At 35.5% G+C, this 22,919-nt stretch overlaps 1 protein-coding gene across 2 annotated transcripts in view; it reads right to left on the minus strand.

The window, feature by feature from the left end:
- Positions 1 to 395: 395 nt before the first annotated feature.
- Positions 396 to 22,919, minus strand: part of UFL1 (UFM1 specific ligase 1) — a 54,980-nt gene continuing 32,456 nt past the window's right edge. For both annotated transcript variants that reach the window (XM_007120144.3, XM_028494641.2), the window contains 13 exons: positions 21,235 to 21,293; positions 18,777 to 18,923; positions 17,298 to 17,473; positions 16,486 to 16,665; positions 14,607 to 14,727; positions 12,094 to 12,210; positions 8,977 to 9,094; positions 7,673 to 7,836; positions 7,464 to 7,594; positions 5,387 to 5,467; positions 4,982 to 5,067; positions 4,282 to 4,462; positions 396 to 2,388 (listed from right to left, as the gene is read on the minus strand). In XM_007120144.3, the coding sequence (XP_007120206.1) occupies positions 2,170 to 2,388; positions 4,282 to 4,462; positions 4,982 to 5,067; positions 5,387 to 5,467; positions 7,464 to 7,594; positions 7,673 to 7,836; positions 8,977 to 9,094; positions 12,094 to 12,210; positions 14,607 to 14,727; positions 16,486 to 16,665; positions 17,298 to 17,473; positions 18,777 to 18,923; positions 21,235 to 21,293 (1,780 nt within the window). In that variant the 3' untranslated portion in view covers positions 396 to 2,169. The remainder of the gene's footprint in view (positions 2,389 to 4,281; positions 4,463 to 4,981; positions 5,068 to 5,386; positions 5,468 to 7,463; positions 7,595 to 7,672; positions 7,837 to 8,976; positions 9,095 to 12,093; positions 12,211 to 14,606; positions 14,728 to 16,485; positions 16,666 to 17,297; positions 17,474 to 18,776; positions 18,924 to 21,234; positions 21,294 to 22,919) is intronic.

The raw sequence follows: 22,919 nt of genomic DNA on the forward strand, positions 1-22,919 counted from the left end.
TGCAACGGTAGAAAGTAGCAGATGAGACTTTAGCTACACATTTGATGAAAACTAGCTAACTGAAAATGATTTACTGAGGTGAAATGGTTTACGAAATGGCAAACTTTCAAGGAATGAAAGAGGACTATGGAATTATTTTTGTGTAAGAAATATATAACAAAATCCTTTAAAAATGTTCAGAATAAAATTTAAAAATGTAAATACATGTATCAATTAATCCTAGTAATTAAAGTAACAGAAGCTTCAAAGTACCTAAAATTTAACAGAAACAACAGACTTTATTTTAAATAACATTCTTAAATCTGCCCATTAAGATCATAGTAGATAAACATGGAACAACTTTTATTAAAGAAATTAGATTTTTAATATGAAATCAGCTAAATAATTTTATTTACAAAAAAATAAAAACTGCTCTTATTTACTGTGGAAAAATAACCATTTTGATAAATGAAACAAATTTAATGCAAACAAAACAAGACAGTATTTTATTTGCTTCATTGTCTCCTATTTTTATTTTCACAAATTAAAGTCATAATGCTTTTATTTGCTTCACTGTCTATGATCTAGTTTGACTCAAATGTGGATTACTTTGATATCTCTTGAAACATAAATGGTAAAAGGTCCTTAAAGACTGAATAAAAAATCAGGTTGGGTGTTCAGTATTTTGGAAGCTGAATCAACTAATTGGAATTTGTGTTCACAGAGGATTTGTCATTTTTCTTCCTTTGCCCTTATGAAAATACATTAATAGAAAATTAGCAATGGAAAATATTTTTTAGTTTGTTACATTCCTATCAATCAACTTTGCTTAGCAAATTATATTTCTTTCAATCAATATTAATACTTTGTCTAGAATTAGTGTAGAGGTAGACCAATCTTTGTATTCAAACATTTTCAAAAAGTTTTAAATGCCATGTAAGGTATTATATAAAACAGTATTTTAAAAAAATATTTGAGATTTAATTTACTATTTTAAATAAGTTCCTCTTTTATATACAATAAATTGTTGCCTGAAACTCATCTGATTGAAATGATTACTCCAAGGAACTATTTTAGTCTTTTAACTACTACTAATCTTTACAGAACACCTATTTTTTAATAAGCATTTCTATTTTTGAAAAAAAAAAGTTCTAATGATTTAAATGCACTTATAGATCCCCTACAACAAAGTATTAGGTGATGGTGACTATTAATATAAAAAAATGAAATTCAGAAATGCAAACTGGGTTAAAGAAAACTATATTAAATTTTTAGTTATTACAACGTTAAAATGTGACTTACACCTATCGGTAGTAAATTATATTTTTTCTCTCACTTTTTTTTTTTCTTTTTTTTTTTTTTCGCGTGGTATGCTGGCCTCTCACTGTTGTGGCCTCTCCCGTTGTGGAGCACAGGCTCACTGGCCATGGCTCACGGGCCTAGCCGCTCCGCGGCATGTGGGATCTTCCCGGGCCGGGGCACGAACCCATGTCCCCTGCATCGGCAGGCGGACTCCCAACCACTGTGCCACCAGGGAAGCCCTCTCTCACTCGTGTTAGCATCTTTCTTTAGAATAGAGCACAGCAGTGCATGGGCTCCTTGGGTGTTCTTCTGCACCTGTAAACACATCCCTGAAGCTCCCACCCACATAAAAGTTCACTCTTGTGGGGGAGATGAGAGGCCCTCTATCTGCCAGAAATAAGAGCGAGGGCTTAGTAATAAAAAAATATTTTTCAAGTTTCTGTATTTTAGGTTTGAACCATTCTCTATTAATTTTAAAGTAAAATACACTATTTTCCACACCAAAAAATAAATGACTGCATTTTAAATTTCTGCTTAATATGTGTAAATTTACACATGTCACTTGAAACCAATAACACAACAAATGAGTCCTTTCCTAGAGATAAAAGATAGCAGAAAATTTATTCTTCATTCAGCATCTAGAAAGAAAATAAACCTGAAATGTATAAATTTTTAGAATAATGTGAAAAAGAAATCTTCCACGGAGAACCCAATTTACAAAAATTCATATCTTTATAAGATTTACAATGAATACAACACTACTGTTTTAACTGAATTGTGAGTGTGGGATTCTGGACTGTGAAATGTGTATTCTTTTTTGTAGCCACTCACCTTTAATTTTGGGGAAAAAATGTTTACTATATGACAACAGTAAGTAAATTAAAATCATTACTCTTCTGTCACTGATGATTTCCTGGATTTGACAACAAGGTCTTTAATGGATGAGGAAAGTTCTTGAAGCTCTTTACGAGTCATACCGATGATATCTTCTTGTTCTTTGTCCAATTCATCACTCAAGGGATCTTCTCCCTGCCCAGTCTTCTTATTTTGACTGACTAAATGCTTTATAACCAAACCTTGATACTTTACTAAAAGAGTATGTTGAACCTGTGAAAAGAGGAGAAAAGTTAACAAACATGATTTAATTTTCTGTGGAACAAAGTATTGGATTGGCTAAAAGGTTCCTTCAGTTTTTAAAGTAAAAATGAAAGACATTTTTCATTTTCACCAGGAACTTTATTGAACAACATATTCATTGTTTTGTTCCACTACTTTCTGCCATTTTTCAGGCAGCTTCATAATTCCACCTTCCCCCCAATTTTTTTTCTTTTTGAGCATAGAAATGTTCCAGGTGCCTTTTACAGTCTTCCAGGGAACTGAAGTTTTTTCCATTAAGAGAATTTTGTGAAGACTGAAATAAATGGAAATCTGAAGGTGTGATGTCTGGTGAATACAGTGGTTGAATCAGAACTTCCCAGCCAAGCTATAATAGTTTTTGCCTGGTCATCAAAGAAATATGCAGTCTTGCATGTTATCCTGATGGAAGGTTATGTGTTTTCCATTGACTAATTCCGGATGCTTTTCGTCTAGTGCTGCTTTCAGTTGGTCTCTTTGGGAGTACTTGTTGGAATTAGTCGTTTGGTTTTCTGGAAAAAGCACATAATAGAGGACTCCCTTCCAATCCCACCATATACACAACATCACCTTCTTTGGATGAAGACCTGCCTTTGCTGTGGTTGATTTTGATGTGGTTCATTTCGCTTGCTCCATGATCTCTTCCATTCCACATTATTGTACAGTATCCACTTTTCATTGCTCATCATAATTTGTTTTACAAATGGAACATTTTCGTTAACGGTTCAGTAGAGAATCATGTGCGGAAATACTGTCAAGGTTTTTTTCGCTTAACTTACGTGGAACCCAAACATCAAAGCGATGAACATAACAAGCTGGTGCAAATGATGAAAAATGCTTGATTTGGATATTTTGAGTATGTCGGCTATCTCCTGCATGGTATAATGTTGATTGTTCCCAATTAATGTCTCGATTTGATTGCTATCAACTTCAACTGGTCTACCGACTGTGGAGCATTGTCCAGCGAGAAATCCCCAGCACAAAACTTCACAAACCACTTCTGACACGTTCAATCAGTCACAGCACCTTCTCATATACTGCACAAATCTTTTTGTGTGTTTTGGTTGTGTTTTTACCTTTCTTGAAATAATAAAGCATAATATGCTGAAAATGTTGCTTTTTTTCCCCCCCATCTTCAATATTAAAATGGCTACACAAGAATTCACCAATTTTGATGTTTTCTTTTAACAGCACACTGATATGACAGCTGTCTTAATACAATCTAACAAAATTGTTTCAAATAAAGTTAAAGACAACTGACCAATACTGGAGCCATCTTATGGAAAAAACCAAAGGAACTTTTTGGCCAACCCAATACATTGATGGTCTTCATCTTTACAAATTACTGGCCATAGAATTAGAAAGCTGAATCTAGCAAGGTTCTTGCTCTCAAGGAATTTACAGTTTGGGGGAGATATGAACACGGATCATTTTAGTGTAAGTTGACTGTATCACCAAAGATACAGTCAAAGTGATATGGAAGTTCAAAGAAGCCAATTTACCTTTAGCTGAAGAGTTTCTCAGATGAATTTGTCCAGGATAAGAATTTTTGAGCTGGTCCTTAAAGGACAGGTTAAACCTGCGTAAACTGAAATGGAAGACTGAACATTATTATTTCTCTTCCAAAAGCTTAATTTCCAGATTCAGAATATTCCTTACCATGGATCTTACAGGATCCTGAAAGATTCCTGAGCTATGCTGAGTTTTAAAAATCAACCTCCTTATTCACTGTTTCCATTCGTGGAAGCAGGAAGATGATGTTAATATGTTTTGTGTCTTAGTGTTCACAATGATTCACATCTATCCATTCAAAATATTCAGAATCTAAAAGCTATAAAAGTTTCAAGTGCACTGAAAATGTAATACCTCTGGAATTTTACTATTCAGAAAAGCAATGATCTGTGGGACACATCTTCCAGGTGCATGGAGCATGCTGTGGGTTGAGAACTGAAACAACAGAACCGATGTGAGATGCAGAATAAGAGCAGGGTCTTCTGTGACTTTTAGCTGTTCAGCCAGTGCTTGTCGATGCTGGAACAGTATCTGCCTAAACAAAAATAAAATAACATAAATACATTATCATATTTTAACAAGTTCTCACCAACTTCAGTTCTTCTCGTCTGTTTTCATTTTTAGCATCTCTAGTTTAATTAATCTAGTTCCATGAAAATTTTAAAGGACCTTTTAGGGGATACAGACACACATAATCCTAAACAGCATGGACAAACTAATATGCTAGAAAATGACAGAAAAACGTATATATATGTAGCAGGGATACTCTATGCTTTTTATTTTGAATTGTTGGGGATCAAACAGATGTGCACTGGATTAAATAAGCTTTCCTATAAAGAAGGTCTTAAAGCTAATAAGAAGTTCCCAGGCTTGATCAACTATGGGATTAACAACTCTGCTACCTTATTCTATTGGGTCAGAGAGAGACACCTAAGGATATGAAGACTGACTATGACTGAAGGTCTACAGCCATTTAGACACAACAGTTCTCTATGCAAGATTCAGATAGACTGCAATTTCAGATACGAAATTTCAGACATTAATTCAATGTTACCTTTCCCTTTTTTTGTCTCCCCTTTTCACCATAATATCACAAGCTTCTGCTGCAGAATCCAGACAAGAAAGAAAGTCTTCTATGCTCTGAAAAGGTATTTAATACCATGATTTACTTTTATAAAACAGGTTGCCTAAAGAAAAGCAGTCATTTAATACCGTTTTATAATTTTACACCCTGGATACAATTTTTAAAAAGGTCATTTTGTCATGAAATTTGAAACTGTGATTTAGGACTAGAGGGTAAAATGTCCCCAGCTTGGTCTCTTCCTTCACCTGCCAAAGAGGTGTCTGAGTGCAGGATAATAGGTTTAGATTTAGTTTTCAGTTATTCTGATAAAAATCTATCTATTCAAAGATCACATATTCTAGCCCAAATATCTAAATAGAATAAAACTTCACTTACCTTTTCATTCAGAGAGCTATGGAGTTTTGTGAGAGCTACTTTAGTTTCTTCTGATAATTTACTTAGAATTTTTTTTCTTACCTATAGGGCAAAAGAAATTCCTTTGGAATTGTGTCTTTGACACGTAGTGGATATAACAGAATGCTGAGTGAAATTTATCTTTGTTCTTAAATTTTAGACCACAAACTAGGGATAAAAATATGCTAAAACACTCTAAAATCAGAATGCTAGTCAAGAGTCAGTCAAAGACGCTAGATGCAGCCCCTACTCCTCCCATCTGCTCCAGCAGTATAAGAAGAAGAATGAGAAACAGAGCGCATGAGTCAATGAGCACATACACACCATTCATCGTGCAAGAAAAAGAGAATTTGGGGTAAGACGCTGCTCCCTCTTTTTTCTATTGTGGTGGGAAGAGTGTTTTTCTCTAAGGCCAAGTGAGGGGGCCCTACCCATAAAGATCCAGAAGGCCATAGAGATCCAGGATGCCTATAAGCGAGGGGACCTGAACCACAGAAGGATGGACGCTTGTTATACTGTCTGGTGTGTGGAACCTTTTCAGCACCACTCTCCACACAGCTGTGCTTTGTGAAGTTTGGTGGCATTCTTGACCAGAGTCTTAGGGCTCCTTCTAGTGCAAAATTTCTGGAGGAGGCCTTATTGGAATGGCTTGGCCAGCAGGCCCTGAAAATTACAGTATGTCTTAGAAGATTGGACCAACCTATTGACTCCTACTCCATGCTACAGCAATCCTCCTGTGGCCCTTAAAGGGCATGGGAAGGACCCCAGGGACTTCCAACAGCAGAGGCTGGCATGCAGGCAGGTACATGGAACTATCCAAGCAGTTGAGAATCACTGCTCAAGGCGAAGAATGGGAGGGGAACAGTACCTTGCAGGGGTAGGAGGGAGAGATAACGACCTTTATCTGGAGGTTTAGGGGGAGTCCTTGCTATGAGAAGGAGTCACATGATACTAAAAACATCCCCACAAAACCTATCCCACCTATGCAACAAAGGCCACATCACGAGAAGCCACAAGCATTAGACTGATTTGGTTTGACCTAGACCAATGCCAGTGATATGCAGTCAGTCTTATGAAGGCACTGTTGTCTCTTTCATTCTTCCTAAATCTCCAACCTTAAGTAGATCTAGGGTGAGGTAGAAGAGGAGGAGGAGTCCTAGGGATAGGCCATACCTTTCCTCCTGTAGGCAACTGGGAGCCATAGCTCCACCTTACATTGCAAGAAGGGAAGAGATGAGCTTTGAATTTGAGATTAGAATTTAAGAAAATGAAATGGAATTAGTCTAAATAAATGAGATGGTGTCACGAAATGAAAATGACTGCAAAGTCAGAACACTGATAAGGGACTTGCAACTCAGCAGGAAAAAGGAATGTGACATAACAATAATCAGGAAAAAATAAAATAGCTGATTCCAAAGTAACTAAGCATCATTACCCTTTTTTTTCCCTTGTTCTGGGTGCTTCCTGGGATTCTAAACTGTGAGGCTAGCCTAGACCTTTAAGAATTTGTTAATATTTCAGCTGCTTTACTTCCAGCTTCTATGATGGACACCTCTTCTCCCTGAAGATCTGCCTAAAGTAAGCCAGTTCATTTGTCCCGTCTCTCCCTCCTACACCTCTTTGAATAGTGACCCTCACTCTTTGCAAGGCTACCTGGTGGAATTAAAGCCAAACTGAGTCATCTGATGAGCTTAAAAAAAGATTTTGTAGGCTACTCAGCTTATTTATTTACTTTTTTTCAGAGATAATACAACGTTTTCCTGTTGCTTTCTGTACAATAATAGGAAGTAGAAGGCCAAGCAAGCATGCTATATTTATTACAGGCATTCCCAGACACAATGACTAGTATTTCCTTACTTTTATTATTACTGTTAATAGACTGGTTATATTACCAATTCTAGTAGCAACTGTACATATATTATTACTAAACTTGAACTAAAAATTTGACAGATTTCTTCCTAAAAACTCCTTTTATTTTCCTTTTAGATGTGAGAAAATAAAACATGCTTGGATTTCAAAGCAAAACACATCAAGAGTGGCAAGAAAATCACTAACTTACTTCACTTGTAATGGTTGCAGGATTGTCTACTGCCATCATTAATTCCGAAGCTAAGAAGTTGAAAATGAGATTAGTGACATCAGTACACACTGTCTTCAGCAAGTGCTTCGTAAGAGCAGCCTGGGTATCATCTGGAAAATAAAAGCACTTCATTAAAATGTCCAAGGACAATTATGGAATCAATGAAAAAACAGTGTTAAGTATAATACCTGTAAAGAACTTCATCCCTTTTTCAAATAATCGAATATTATTATAAAGGTTTGAAACCTCTTCTTGCAAGTCCTTGATCGTGTGCTTCCTGCCAGTTCCAGAGGCAGAAGTTGAAGACATGAATACTGAACGTACCACTTCGAGATAAGTTTTATTTAGAGGTCTGTGCATGAGATAAATATATTTAGTTTATAAAATGTACTGGGTTTATGTAGATAAGAAATTTTGCTTCTATGCAAATAAGGCTTTAAAAAAGATCCCTATTTTTTTTTAACAAATAAGATTAATTTGAAGAATAGTTAATAAGAATTTTCCCTTAAATTCCAGAAATTATAACTTCAATGAATTATTTTTCTCTGTTTTAAAGTACTAAAAGTTATTGAATGAAAGACAATAACAAAAACAGTAACAAAAGCTTCAGTTCAAATTCAATTCAGAGCATCTTTTTAAAGTTAACTTGGAGAACAGTAGCCTATACATTTGTTTCCCATCCTCAGGAATGATAACAAATTCTCAATTTCTAACGTACTATAAAAGATATGTATTTTTAAAAAATCTTTTTATGCCCAACTCAGAATATTTTTAAAAGTTATGGCAAATGATTAATAGTAACTATTTCATCTTTTTATATATGAAAAATGTAATTATGTAATGTATTCATGCACAAGAATGCTCACTTAAGTTTTTTAAAACTCTCACTACAAAAGCTGTTCTTCTAATTCAAAAATTTAGATGCACTAGGCTCCTGGATTGCATTTAGAGAAGCTTACACATAGAGACTAACTTGGGCGAGAACCATGTTAGTTAGCAGTAGTCAAGTTATACACAATTTCTTTTATTTCTGTATAAAAATAAATTTAAACTGGCTCACTTATAAGGTAGTGCTATTTTATTCTCTTTGAGGGCAGTGTGTTACTTTATTTTCTCCCTAAAAAAGTGTACTGTTTAATCTCTGTCAAATAGAAGATACTCTTTCTTTTCTTCATTTTAGATGTACTTTCATGCAGTGTTTGTTAGAGACCAGCCAGTGATCAGTGCTGCTGTTTTTCCTCCCAATTAGATGAGTGAAGGATACCACCTCCACACTCCTGCCCTGTATTTCCAACGCTGCCTTGCCCAAAGCACTTAAATGTTTGTTGAACTGTTTCTGTAAGCAAACAAAATCTGGAATTTGGTGACTAGGTTAAATTTTAAGGTTTGAAAAGAAAACAACACCTAAATTATATGTTTTCTATGATCTTGGTGAAAATTTTAACTCACTAATTTCTATTATAAAACAGAAAACATATGTTCTTATACTTGCTTTATTAAGTACTCAGCAAGTTCAGAAATAAACTCCTCAGGGGCATCTTGTAAATGTTTTCTTAAAAAATCTTCAATCTCATCCTGGAACATAAAAGTGATCTCTGGCTTCTTCTTTCCTGTAATAAAAATGAGCCATAGGAAAAAACAAGAAAAATAAGCAACCTACAAGCAAATAAGGTTCCATTAATATATTTAATAAGATGGTAATTCATTTATTGCCTACCATAAATTCTCCATTGTTTGTTAGTTTCTGTCACCAAAATCGCCAGTGCAATAGCAATAACCAATGAAAACACTGTTAAAATAGGATATATAGTGGCATTTCTTTTGAGTAATAATTTTCTAACTTGTTTTCTACAAGTCAATCAAAAAATAATAAAGATGATTTTTTCCTCCCAAACTTGGATGACGCAAATAGTTGGAAATCAAAACAAGTGGATAAAAAAAAAATCTTTTAGGAAAGGATAATTTTTCTCTGTTGAACAATGTACTGAGCAGAATGTCCTTCTTTATAAAAATAAATATTTAATAAAAATCCAATCATCCCTATAATTTACACAAGCTTTTCAGAAAAGGTCTTTATAATCATGTGAACCACAACTCCAGTAGAATTAAGCTAAAAATTGTCTATTTTGGAAAGGCATGGAAGAAAAAAACTTAAAATTTTACACCCATAATTTATTTTTGCTCTCACAAAAATAATTCTATACCAAGGAAAATTTGTATGTAATGGAAATAACTGTGGAAATGTCATGCCTATTCACTTACTTGGAAAAGTAGGAGTTTCAAAGAAAGCTAACAATGTTTCCATTACTAATTGTAAAACTATAAAAAAGCGATTATTCCCAGCTAAATTAGGTTATTGACTCTATAAGTAAAACCTTAGAAATAAAAATAGAATAGCTCAAAAATCAATTTTCACTATGCATCAAGATCTAAGTAAAACTACTTATCATAGCTTTAGAATAGATGGAAAAGTACTAGTCTTTTTTTCTGAGATCTGCTGTTCATTCCTGATCTCTCACAACAAACAGTATCTGATTTCTCCGTCTGCTTCCTGCATGCATTTTACTAGTTATTATATTGTATTTCCTTCTAGTAATCTTTCACACAGAGTTGATTGTGTATTTTAGCTGAGAACCTAATTGCATCCTCCATTTCTGAGATTACAAGAGAACCCTTTTTCAAAAGCACTGAAATTACCTTTTTTTATAGGGAGAATGGTTGGTTTTACTCTTTTATAGCTCCTCTCTTATACTATACACAAAAAAAGTTATCACATGCCTCATTTAACAATTACTTAGGGCTACAGATTTTAGAGAAGTATTTTCTTAAATGCTACTTCACTCCCACTCCTTGTTACATCTTGGAAAATAGGAAAATCCATTTATTAATGAAAAAGTAAAACTCACACAGAATAGTCTTAATGCTAATTAAAATAAGGGTAGAGCTCATAGTTTCTAAGATACTTTTCCTTTAATTAATACTGCTTTATGTATGTTGAGAACAGTAGCCATTGTTACCTATCTTAGACTACTTTAGACAGATCTTAAGCAATTGTTCTGTTACAGGTAGCAGCACATTAACATCTGAAGCCTTGTCACTTGACACATATCTCCCAAGCCCATACATAATAAATTCTGTGGAAGAGGTAAAAGAAAATGTCAAATCATCATAATTTCAAGTTTTTTTCTTTTTTTTGGTGGGGAAAAGGAGGAGGGGAGGTATCACAGTTTCATTAATTTTTTAAAAACAGAAACATATTTTAAAAAATCAATTTTATTTAGAAAAGCAAAGATGTCTCTTGCTAACTTAACCATACCAAACACTAACAAGTCTAGACAAAGAAAGATGCATATACTTAATTCTCCTGCTTAGAAAGAAGCAACCAACCTATTAGGTGTTACCATAAAAATTAAACATGCATGAAATTAATGAAATTGTTTTCTACTTAACTTTGTAGAGATTCACTATTCATAAAATATTCTAATTGCTTTTGCATGGAAGTTGGGAGACCATAAAAATCTGTGCAAGCCAAAACTGCAAAGTGTTCTTAATAAACAATGGGAAAATTTACGATTGTTCTGTGACCTTTTAAAAATGTTTGTGCAAACATTCAAAGCTCTTACTGTTGGTTATAAATGTATAGGGAAATGAAAAATAAGACAAATAGTTCTAGTTTAGTACACTGTAATTTAGCACATCAGAAACACTGAGAATGAAAATGTTTTATTTCTTTGTAAAACACTCATCAAGAATAGTATGAACAGGGCTTGCCTTCTCATCCAGTAACTTAAAATACAGAGGAAGCATCTTTTCTATGCCTGGGCAAGTTGTCATATTCCTTTTTAAACTCTGGATCAGCTTCCAACATTTTATCCTTTGCCCTTTCAGCATTGTGAAACATCTCTGAGAATTCCTTTAATGTGAAGCTTTTTGCCAACTTCACATCCTCTAAGACATTTTTATCCTTTTTGTCACAACCATTTCCCTTATTTATTTCCGCCTTTACCAAGTTTCTCTGACTGTGCAGCTAGTCTCTTGAACAGAGGCAATGCCAACATTCCCATGGTCAGGCATTTCTTTTATAACTCCATTTATTCTTGATTCATATTTTATTTCCAGGGTTATGACTTTTCCTTTGCTGCACATTTATCTTTGTTGGCCAATTCCCTCTTTTGATTATCCATTTTTGTAAAACGTCACATGGATTTATCACTGGGGGACAAGAAGTCAACACAACTACATGCTGTGTTTTCTATGCATAAAGTAAGTGATGCACAGTGATCAGCCTCTGAAAAACTTGGAAATAAGTGATGTGATTGTCACAGATCACGATGCACATCTGTTATTTATGTGCTGATCTGTAGACTAAGGAGCCAGCAACAAAGTTTGTATTTTATGCAAGTACTCACAGTTAATATACCCTGGTAACTGAAATATGAACTGTGTTGTTGGGACTCTGGTGTTATTTAACTAACTGTGAAATCTGTGCTCACTGAAACTCTGCAAAGCAAGGACTTCCTTTAAGCATAGACACCTAAGTGTATGCATCTTAAGAAAATGTTAAAAAAAATCATGCACATACAAAGGAAGAGTGAAATAAGGTACACACCTGTGTGAGATGACTCATCATCACTGTTGTCATCTTTTCTCCCTCTCTTCTTGATTTTTTTAATTCTGTACTCTCTGGCATTGCCGCCACCTCCTCCTCTCACACTTCCACTGCCCTCTGGTGGAAAACGACATTAGTTAGTATTACCTAACTAAATACTGTTTTTAGAAATAATGACAATATATTGTTGTATTTAACTTTACGGTAGAAAAATAAAGCCAAATAACTGACCTTTTAGCCACTTTTTAAGGTTGTAGTTTCTTTATTAAAACAAGTTTTGTAAACTCAATCAGTAAAAATTAATAAGATATGAAATCTCTTTAATTTGAGCAACTCACTTAGATAACCTGCCTGCTCTAAATGCAGTCTCTTCCTCTGTCTCTAATGACATCTATTTTCTGCAGCTTTGACTTTTTCCAGGCCAAACCCATTCCTTTACCTCCTCTTCTACCTTCTTCAAAAGTGCCCTAATTTGCTTATCTCTGTTACCACAGCCTCATTAACATCCCCAACTACAGTACCTCACAAATTTGGTTTTGTCTTTTTGATTGAAAGATTATTCCCCAGGTTTACAGAAGACAGCCTGACTCTCCCGCCACCCAAAAAGATAACTTCTTGACAGTAGGGAGAACATCTCACTAACGTCTGCATACTTGAGGTTAAGGCAATGCTTGACACATAACAGGGGCTCAATAAATGTTGAACATAAATATTAAATTGATTAAGTAGAAAAATACTTATCAATCACCTACTGGGTAAATGAAGACTAAAAAAATACAAACTATGAAACAAACTAAAACACTAAATAAAAGTAAAATTGTTACTGAAGTATTTCTCTGCTATTATATATTTACATTTAAAATATCTATTCAACAAAATAGGATACTTTAGTAATGGAACTGTAACACTGAAAAATACTGAAAATACATTTCTTCATAAAAGATTCATTTTTTCAATAAAATGATTTATATAAACAAAGATCTTTTTCTAAACTCTAAGAAGAATTCCCTTAGACTTCATTATATTCTGTAAGTTCTATTGCTTTCATGATAGAAAAACACAACTTTCAAAAGCACAAGTTTCAAGTGAATGTATCTTTTACATTTGGTAATAAGTTTCTTATGGGAAAGATGTTCTTGTTTGACATTATTCCATGAACTGTAATTAAACTATTATAAAACAACAGCACTATCAGAACAGAACACCAGATGAACCTGAAGTTTTAGAAGGATATAAAACATACTAGTTATACTGACATAAGTGCAATCAATTAATTAAGGTGGATTTATAATTATATCTTAAAATAACAAAATATGCATGGTTATGATTATTATGATTTATTGCAGTAACGTACTATGTAGTTTTCCTAGAACAGAGAAATTTCAAAATATTTTTGAAAGATTTTGTAGAAAAAGGTTTTTGAAGAGGAAAGAATCTCAAAGATACAGTGAATTCCCACAGCAAATAGTTTTTATAACGTGTTTAATATAGCTGTCTTTAGTAATGAAATATGTTGAATATCTAATTTCTTTAACTCTGATACAGCACTAATAAAGTTATTCCTACTATAAAAAGTATGGAAAATACATGTTAATTTCCAAATGCAAGTTACTAGTATGCCAGTGCTACCTAGGATAATTTCCAGTAACTCTAAATTAAAAGATTTTTTAAAAAATGTCGGGCTTCCTTGGTGGCGCAGTGGTTGAGAGTCTGCCTGCTGATGCAGGGGACACGGGTTCGTGCTCCGGTCCAGGAGGATCCCACATGCCGTGGAGCGGCTGGGCCGGTGAGCCATGGCCGCTGAGCCTGCGCGTCCGGAGCCTGTGCTCTGCAACGGGAGAGGCCACAACAGTGAGAGGCCCACGTACCGCAAAAAAAAAAAAAAAAAAAAAAAGTCCTTGGGAAATTCATTCATTCAATAAATATTTATGGAGCACTTAAAATATGCCAAGGAGTGCTCTGAGTACTAGGGAAACAATAAATAAGATGGAGCAGACTCCCAAACGATAAAAGACATCACAGTGATAAAAGTGCTGTAAAAAAAAAACTGGGAGGATAATCCGATGGAGAGTGACAGTGTGTGCATACTATTCTGGGTGGTTAGGGAGGCCTCTGTGAGGAACTGACATTTAAAGGTGAGCTCTTAATGACAAGAAGGAAACAGTTACTTGAAGCTTGGGAGGGAACAGCTTGTGCAAAGGCCTTGAGGTGAACACAAACTTGCAAAATTTGAGAATCAAGAAAAAAAAAAGCTACTGGGGCAGGAACATGAAGAATGAGAACAGGAGATCATGAAATTAGCTTAGTTCTCACAAAATGAAACACAGTAAGTAATCACCAATATTTTCATTTTCATAATCAAAAGTTAATTCACTAGCAAAAGATTTGGTTAATATTAACAGTTAAAGGTGAATCAACCAAAGAAAAGGCCTTTCAAAAGGTCTGATAAGTGCAAAGTTCACTGCAACAAATAAACTCATCTTGAATCTTCTTTGTTAATAATAATTTGTTACCTGTTGCTTTCCTCCTTCGTTCATCTTTTTTATCCTTTTTACTTGTATTAACACTTTCTACAATGGAGACTTGTTTCAGATCTTCTTCAGTGATTAAATGAACAGGATTATTTTTCATTTCCTGAAATAAAACATGCTTATTTTTTGTAGGCAAAAATATATAACATTACAAAAAGCATAAAATAAAAGTTGTTTATATACTCACATCCTGTTCTTGCTTGGATTTACTGCTAAGAACTATAGAGCTTTGTCTCAGCTGCCACTCTTGAGATTGTTTCTCCATGCCCCAAATAAGTCTCCTCCCTTGCTGTTCTTGACTTTTCGTATTTATTACCAGCTAATGAGAAATCCTATCCTATCACTGAACAGCTGATTACACAGCATCAGATGCAATCCTCTTCAATGGTTATTGGCTAATTTTAGCACTGCTTAACGGATGACCCTTGCTACCTCTCTTTTTAAGACTCCCAAGGTCCAGTGCCACCTGGATATCTGAGATTACTAGAAAGATAATGAAATCTCCATCCCCACCCCACCATAATGATCATATATGAGTTGCATACTTAGGCATGTGAACTTTTTTCCCCTCTGGACTCATTCTTGATCTTTGCTTTTTATAAATTTATGTTAGGAACAATGAACTATTTCCAACTTCAGAAACTGATTCTTTACCATGGGAAAGAGTTCTAAATCTGTAGAACATACATCTGTGACAAACATACATTTTCACGTTAAAAATATTTCCTTTTCAGTTTTGCAAAGAAATGTTAAGAATGTTGACAGTTCAAACAAAAAATCACTTTTTTTTCCTGAATTCATTTTTGTGGTTGGAGGGAGGAGCACAAGGAAAGAAAAAAAAAAATCAATGATTGTGTTAAATTTTTATTTTAGTAAAGGGTCTCAAATGAAAATAATAATGCAGTCATTTAGTAACTGGTAGCTAACATGTACTAAACATTTTATTTACATTGCTCCTTAATTTATATTTATCCTTGTGAGAGTGGGCATCACCATACTTTTCTCTGAAGATGAGGAAACTGGAAGTCTATTTGTCAAAGGCAAACAGAGTAAACAAGTTGAAATTAGAACTCAGGTTTACTGATATCAATCCTGTGTACTTTCTACTCCTCTCTGCTGCTTTGCAGGCCAAATGTAGAAAAGTTGTATCATTTTTAAGACTATTAAGGAGCTTAAAAGGAATACAGATAAATAAAAATTATTTATATATTTAATAAGCCCTCATGAATTTATTAACAGTCTGAGATATAAATGGGCTTTTTCTACCTATTTTGTGAGCAGCCTTTATAATGAGGGTGCTGCTAACCAGAAACATGAATTGAACAGTCATTAAAGCAGACCTGGCATGACCTCTGCTTCTAAACACTTCCATAGCAGTTGCTCTGAGGAACTAATCAATTTTAATAGTAACAATTTCTTTCCTCAGTAAGTTATCCGTTGGTATATCCCAAATAGGTCAAATTATGAGGCTCTGCTAGATTTAGTAAATGTAATGTGTACAGATTAATAAATATACTACACATTTATGCGTATAATCCACAGGTATCATTTTTATGGATTTTAATGTTGGACCAATACCCTCAGGTGACTTAAGTGTGAAATATATAATTTCATTTATAAGATTTCAATTTATAAAAGCAGCTTCCTAAGTTCTAACCTCTATGTTCTGATGGGAATGAAGAAGGAGAAAAAGAAATCCAGGAGAGGAAATAAAAAAGGAATGATGCATTGAAGGAAAATGATGTATGAAACACAGTGTTCAGTTTTGGGTATGCTGCTTACCTCAGTTTTCAAAAGTCATCAGATGATTCTAATGTGAAAGTACTGTTAAGATTAGTAGGTGAAAGGAAATCTGGCATACCTTTTCAGCTTTTTGGTGCATCAGGTCACTGAACAGTTCTGTACAATCATTTATAAATTTTTCACTGACTACAATAGTATCGCTAAAGACTACAGCTAAAGCCTGTTTGCTGAGTGCCCTCATCACATGTTGAAGCAATATTGCAGCATCTTCCACTGATAAGGAACTGGGTAGCAGAGGCTAGAATTACAAACAAAATGAAAACAAAGTATAAATGCAATATAATACAGATAAACCATTTGTTATATGTATTCTCTCCCTAAGTGATCTCGTTAAGTCCAATGGTTTCAAAACCATCTATATACTGACCACCTCCCAAATTGTATTTCTACCTTTATCCTCACTCCACTCTGAAATCACATATCCTACTGCTTCCCTAACCTCCCCCCACTCATATACCTAACAGGCATCTTATATTTTAACATGTCCTGTTCAAAACAACGTGGTTTGCCCCTCCTGCCCCCAGACTCCCAGCTCCCATCTTCTTTTCCCCATTGCTCCCCCATCTCAATTAATGGAACCACTCTCCATTCAGTTGGTCAGGCCCCAAACCTACAAGTCACACTGAATTCCTCTCAAAAACTCACAAACATTCCAACTTCAAGTCCTGATAACTTTGCCTCCAAAATACATTTCTTCTTAGCTCTTTCTACTATCTGAAATTAACATTTTCATTAATACCTCTCCTCCCCCCGCCAACCATGAAAGTATCCTTCCTGAAAGCTACATCTTAATTCTTAAAATGGCCATATACTAGTGAAGTATCAGTTGTCACTGGTTTAAAGGAAAATTAAGAAAAAGGTAAAACATACTGCAATATCAACCCATGTTCCAGAGCTGATGGCTTCCTCTACTGATGCTTCCACCTGATCCACAAGTCCTTGACCAACACAAGCTGCTTTCAAAAACAAGAGTTGTGTAGTCTTATATCTTTTCTTTATGTAGCTCACAGCATCTGGGATTCCAAGTCTGGACAAAGCATCAAATTCTAGAAATACATCACAAGGTTGGAAAAGAATCATCATTCACACCTTTTAGAAACCTCAGAAAAAGTTAAGTTCTACCAAAATCTGTTCTTTGTGAGTGCACTGTATTCTAATAGAGATTTTTAAGAATAAAACACAGAAGTGTACCATAGCCTATTCCCTGGTTGTTACCTTCCCAAATTTTTATTACTAAACATATTTGTAGAAAAATTGGTTCAAGTACTTCATTAATTCAGCTTTGTCTCTTAACTCTCCAACTGAGGGGTTAAAGGGAAACATGAGGACTAAAGAGCAATAAAAGTAGAAATGAGGATAACGGAATGTAATGATTTAAGTAGAGAAACGAAAACTGGAATTTTGCTTATTATAGTTAAATAAAGGAATGGAATTTATTTTTCAAATGTTTCATTAGACAACTGAGGACAAAGCAATTCTCTAGTCTAATTTACACTAGTAAAAGATTTAGCATATAAAACAAAAGTAAAAAATTTAAGACTTAAATTTGCAGCCATTAAAGTTATTAGAGATATCTACCATCCTCTCTGTCCTCAAATAATAATATTTAAGGAAATTAATTACAACAAAATTCTAATCCAAGTCCTTGGCTGAAGAAACTGAGAAGGCATATTGTAGAAAGTCAAGAAAACATAAGCCAAGCCAGTATTCATTCTAGCGCACATTTAAACTGAACACTAATGACTTATAGGTATACTTATTTATAGGTAACTGATCCCTTACATAGTTTGACTTGGGTTATGAAATTGATCAAACTGAGTTTTATACATATATGCTACTTGTTTTAATGATTAAATTCAATCAATCTACTTTATCCAGATGATGGAAACTCAGAAACAAAATTTAGAATAACTTCTATGTTTCTGAAGTACTGGATAACTAATAAAAATGAACACTGTAAAACTGACAGCAATAAAATATTTCTAAGATTATGTAACTAAAAAACTAGGCAACTTCATAAGTTACAAGATATAATAAATATAATTACTTTCTATGAATTAAAAGAACTTGAAGTATCTTATATATAGTATCACATTACTAGAAGGCTGGTAACAATCAATATCGGCTTCTGGCCTTTCTACATTACAACTGTTCAATAACTATGAAATTAAACTCAGTTACATGACCCACAAAAACCTACAGTGTGATGGCTACTTTTATACTCAAAGAGAACCATTATAGTCTGCTGGCCAACAGTAAAGTACATGTGTACTCCCAGGGCTAGTACAATCTTTCCAAGAATGTGTTTAATATTAGAAATGATTTTTAGTTAAAAAGAAAAAAAGTTACCCAGATAGCCATTCTGCCTGAGAAAAGAATCCACCCAAGTACTTTGTGTTCTGGAGTAAATGTCAGGGACAAACACCGCTTTATCCTGTCTCCCACCAACCACAGTGCCTCGTAAGCGTCCACTATTAACAAGTTCCTCAAGAACAGCTTAAAAAAAAAGCAAACAAACAGAAAAAAATCAGAGCAGGTAAAAATCTCAAAAAGTAAAACACTTTAAAATTTCACAATTTAGTTATTCTTACCCTTTAAAAAACCAATTTAAAATTTAAATTTCATACTAAATAAAGACATTATATTTTAGACAAAACTTTCCTGCCATTTATGAGAATACTCAGGTCGTAAATTCAGGAAATTTTGGCAACTAGCTAAAGATGCTGAACTGTAATACAAACTAATTAATATTAATGTTGAATTTTTTAGTCTAATTTTGGAAAAAAAAAATGCCAGTATTTATCTCATGATTAAAAGTAGACAATTACACTCTGAGAATAGATAATACACAACCACTAGTGTTACCAAGTTCAATTTCCTCATATTTAAAAAAAATCAAGACACCTGGATCCTATTAGAATCAACAGTGTGAAATAAAGCCATGAAAATCTGTATAAATTATTACATTTCCACTGTTTAAATTGAAGGAACACATTTTAATCCTACCTATAACAGAAATATAATGCCATGGTTAAGAGGATGGATATGGACCCAGATAGCCTAAGTCCAAACCTCAACTCTGCCACCTACTAGTGCTGCCATTAACACCAAATTTATGATTTTTATTTAAACCATAACATTCGACTACACACTTTGTTGTTTTAAATATCAAAATCCCCTAAAAAGAGACAAAGCAGATAGGAAGGAGTTATTCCTAAGTGAACCAACAAGAACAGTCAAAAGATGTCTGGCACAAAGAATGATTCAGGAAAGTTAGCTTTTAACAGAAATAAAAATTAGTTTACATATGAATTTCAGAATTCCAATGCTGAGTAAATTAGAGTATATCAGAAAGGTCTAGATTTCACAATTGACTGCAGCACATAATTTTAAATTTTGTGTGACTGTACAACACAAACCCAAGCTAAATTCAGACAAAGTTATCAATTTATCAGTTATTACTTGAAGAACTTTACATTATAATGAAATTTCACCAACTCCAATTATGGAAATTCAGAAATACGTCACATTTTAATTTTAAATTTGTCTTAAAAAATTTAAATTTAACTCCATATTCTGAAAAATATAGTGAACAAAAATTAATTTTTGGTTCTGTATTTAAATTTTGTTTCCATTATTCATTTTAGTTTTATATTTGCACAGATACTTGAGTTGAAAGATTAAGTCATTGCTTTTAAAAATTACTCCAGCCAAGCTTTAAAAAAAACCTTCGAAATCTCATGAGTTTCACAAAATCACAAAATAGTCAATGGACCAAAATTATTTTGAAGATATTACTGTACTGTTTGAATGCTAAGAATTTATTTTATTTTTTAAATTTATTTTATTTTTTTTTGCAGTACGCGGGCCTCTCACTGTTGTGGCCTCTCCCGCTGCAGAGCACAGGCTCCGGATGTGCAGGCCCAGCGGCCATGGCTCACGGGCCCAGCTGCTCCGTGGCATGTGGAATCCTCCCGGACCGGGGCATGAACCCGTGTCCCCTGCATCGGCAGGTAGACTCTCAACCACTGCGCCACCAGGGAAGCCCCTAAGAATTTATTTTGAATGCTATAAGCCTTTTGTAAAAATTTTTTTAGCCAAACACTACTTTCATAAGAAAATGTAGTAAAAATCTGTAAGAAACAAAGTAAAAACTCTTAATCCCCAAATTTTAAATCTCTATATGCATATGCATAACAGAGTATTTTATACACACACAATTTCTTTTTATTCCACTTCTCTTGAGGTACCCAACATTAAACGTTTGGTGGGTATAACAAGACACGTATATGAAAATTGGTATAGAGAAACTTCTCAACCAGAAATATATTTTCTTAAATAAATTTATTTATTTATTTTTGGCTGTGTCGGGTCTTTGTTGCTGCACATGGGGTTTCTCTAGTTGCCACGAGTGGGGGCTACTCTTCACTGTGGTGCACAGGCTTCTCATTGCAGTGGCTTCTCTTGTTGCGGAGCATGGGCTCTAGGCACGTGGTCTTCAGTAGTTGCAACACGTGGGCTCGGCAATTGTGGCTCACGGGCTCTAGAGCACAAGCTCAGTAGTTTTAGCGCACGGGACTCAGTTGCTCTGTGGCACGTGGGATCTTCCCAGACCAGGGATCGAACCCGTGTCCCCTGCATTGGCAGGCGGATTCTCAACCACTGTGCCACCAGGGAAGCCTCCTAGAAATATTTTAGTTACATGAGTTTTAAGATTAAAAGAGGTAAAAACATTAAAATTAGTTAAGTTTTACATTTAGTCTATTCAACAGCTAATTAATTGATATATCCTTTAAAGCAAACTCACAGTAAAGAAGCTGCTCCTGAAATCCATATTTTGAAATCAAAGAATTCACTGCTGTAGGCCTTTATGGAAAGGAAAATAAAAAAACCATTTTACTCATCATAGAGTTACACATACTTGTGAATTAAAAAAAACTAGGATGATTAGTTTATGAAAAACAAATTAACTTAGAAGAAAAAAAATGAAGGCAAAAATTGCACCATAGATCAAGATGGTGGGATAGAAGGACATGGAGCTCACCTCCTCCCGTAAATGTATCAAAAATACACCTACATGTGGAATAATTCTCACAGAATACCTACTGAATGTTGGCAGATCTCATACAACCAAAGTTGCAAGAAAGATCACCATTTAACTGCGTAGGAAAAAAAAAAAAAGGAATTGGGACAGGATCTACATCCCTGGGAGGTACCTGTGAAAGAGGGAAGGTTCCCTCACACTGGGAACTCCCTTCACTGACTGGAAGATCAGCCGGGCTAGCAAGAGAGCTTCAGAGCCTGAGGAGAATGCAGCAACCAGCCTGCCACAGGCAGAACAGAGAGGCTGGCACAGACAGTCCTGACCACCTTGCTGCACTCCCCAGCCAGACGCATGTCTGCTAGTGGGCATGAGGGCTAGGTGCTGAAACTTGGGCTTCAGGGGACAGACCTGGGGAGAGGACTGGGATTCGCTGTGCAGAGACAGCCTGAAGGGGGTGGAGTATGCTTTGGGCTGCAACAGGAGGTGTACACAGGACTGAGTCTGGGTCTGCCATAGAAGCCCCACTGTTAATGGGGTGACCCTCAAGCAAAGGGAGGCGCAAGGCCCCACCAGAGCAGCCTCAATCTCTGCGTGCTCACAGCAGGTGTGGCTCTGCCTCTATGAGCTCTGGGAGCATGCAAGCCTGGGAGTGCTGCCCACACTTGGAGGTGGGACTGAAATCTGAGCTGTGTCCCAGCAGCTGATCAATCCGCGGATTTATGCCACTGCTGGCGTTTTTGTAAGCTCAGCACCTGTGGGACATCCAAGCAGATTACTGGTGATCCTGTGGCTGGGGCAAGTCTGGCATTAGCAGCTGCAAGCTTTATGGGCATGCATATGTAGATGTGGAGCTGGGGTCTGGGCTGATTCTGTAGCTCCCAGGGCGGGTCCAGGTGTGCGACCATGACAGTTCAGGTGCCTGACTTCAGTGGATCTGCGCTGCTGGTTTTGTGAGCACAGCGCCCAAGGGTCACCCAGGTCGATTGCCTGCATTCCCATGATTGAGGAGGGGCCGGGGCAGTGCCAACAAGAGCATACTTTGTGAGACTGCACGAGTGACAGGCAATACCACAGGTGCCCTCCTGGCAAACAGCTCCTGTGGAGGAATAGGCAGTGGCTTTTCTCCCAGCGGGAGCACTCCAGTCTTGCCTATCTCACACTGTAGTAGCTTAGAAATGTATCTGGGGGCTTCTACTCCAAAAACTGGTGAGCAGACCCTGTACCCAACAGAGCTGTGGCAACCACAGAGCAAAGAGGATGCTCTGCTCAATATCCATTGCAGGCTCTGGTCACCACAACACCAGTCACACCCCCATCAATGGGATAACGGCCAGCACATACTGAGAAAAGACGCGGCAGGGCCCCACACTAAAAACAGCTCTCACACCAAAAACATTAGATTCATGCAGGGTACACGGGGATGCTCCGACATAAAAACAGCCCTCCAA

Source organism: Physeter macrocephalus, chromosome 10 (assembly GCF_002837175.3).
Source record: "Physeter macrocephalus isolate SW-GA chromosome 10, ASM283717v5, whole genome shotgun sequence".
NCBI lineage: Eukaryota > Metazoa > Chordata > Mammalia > Artiodactyla > Physeteridae > Physeter > Physeter macrocephalus.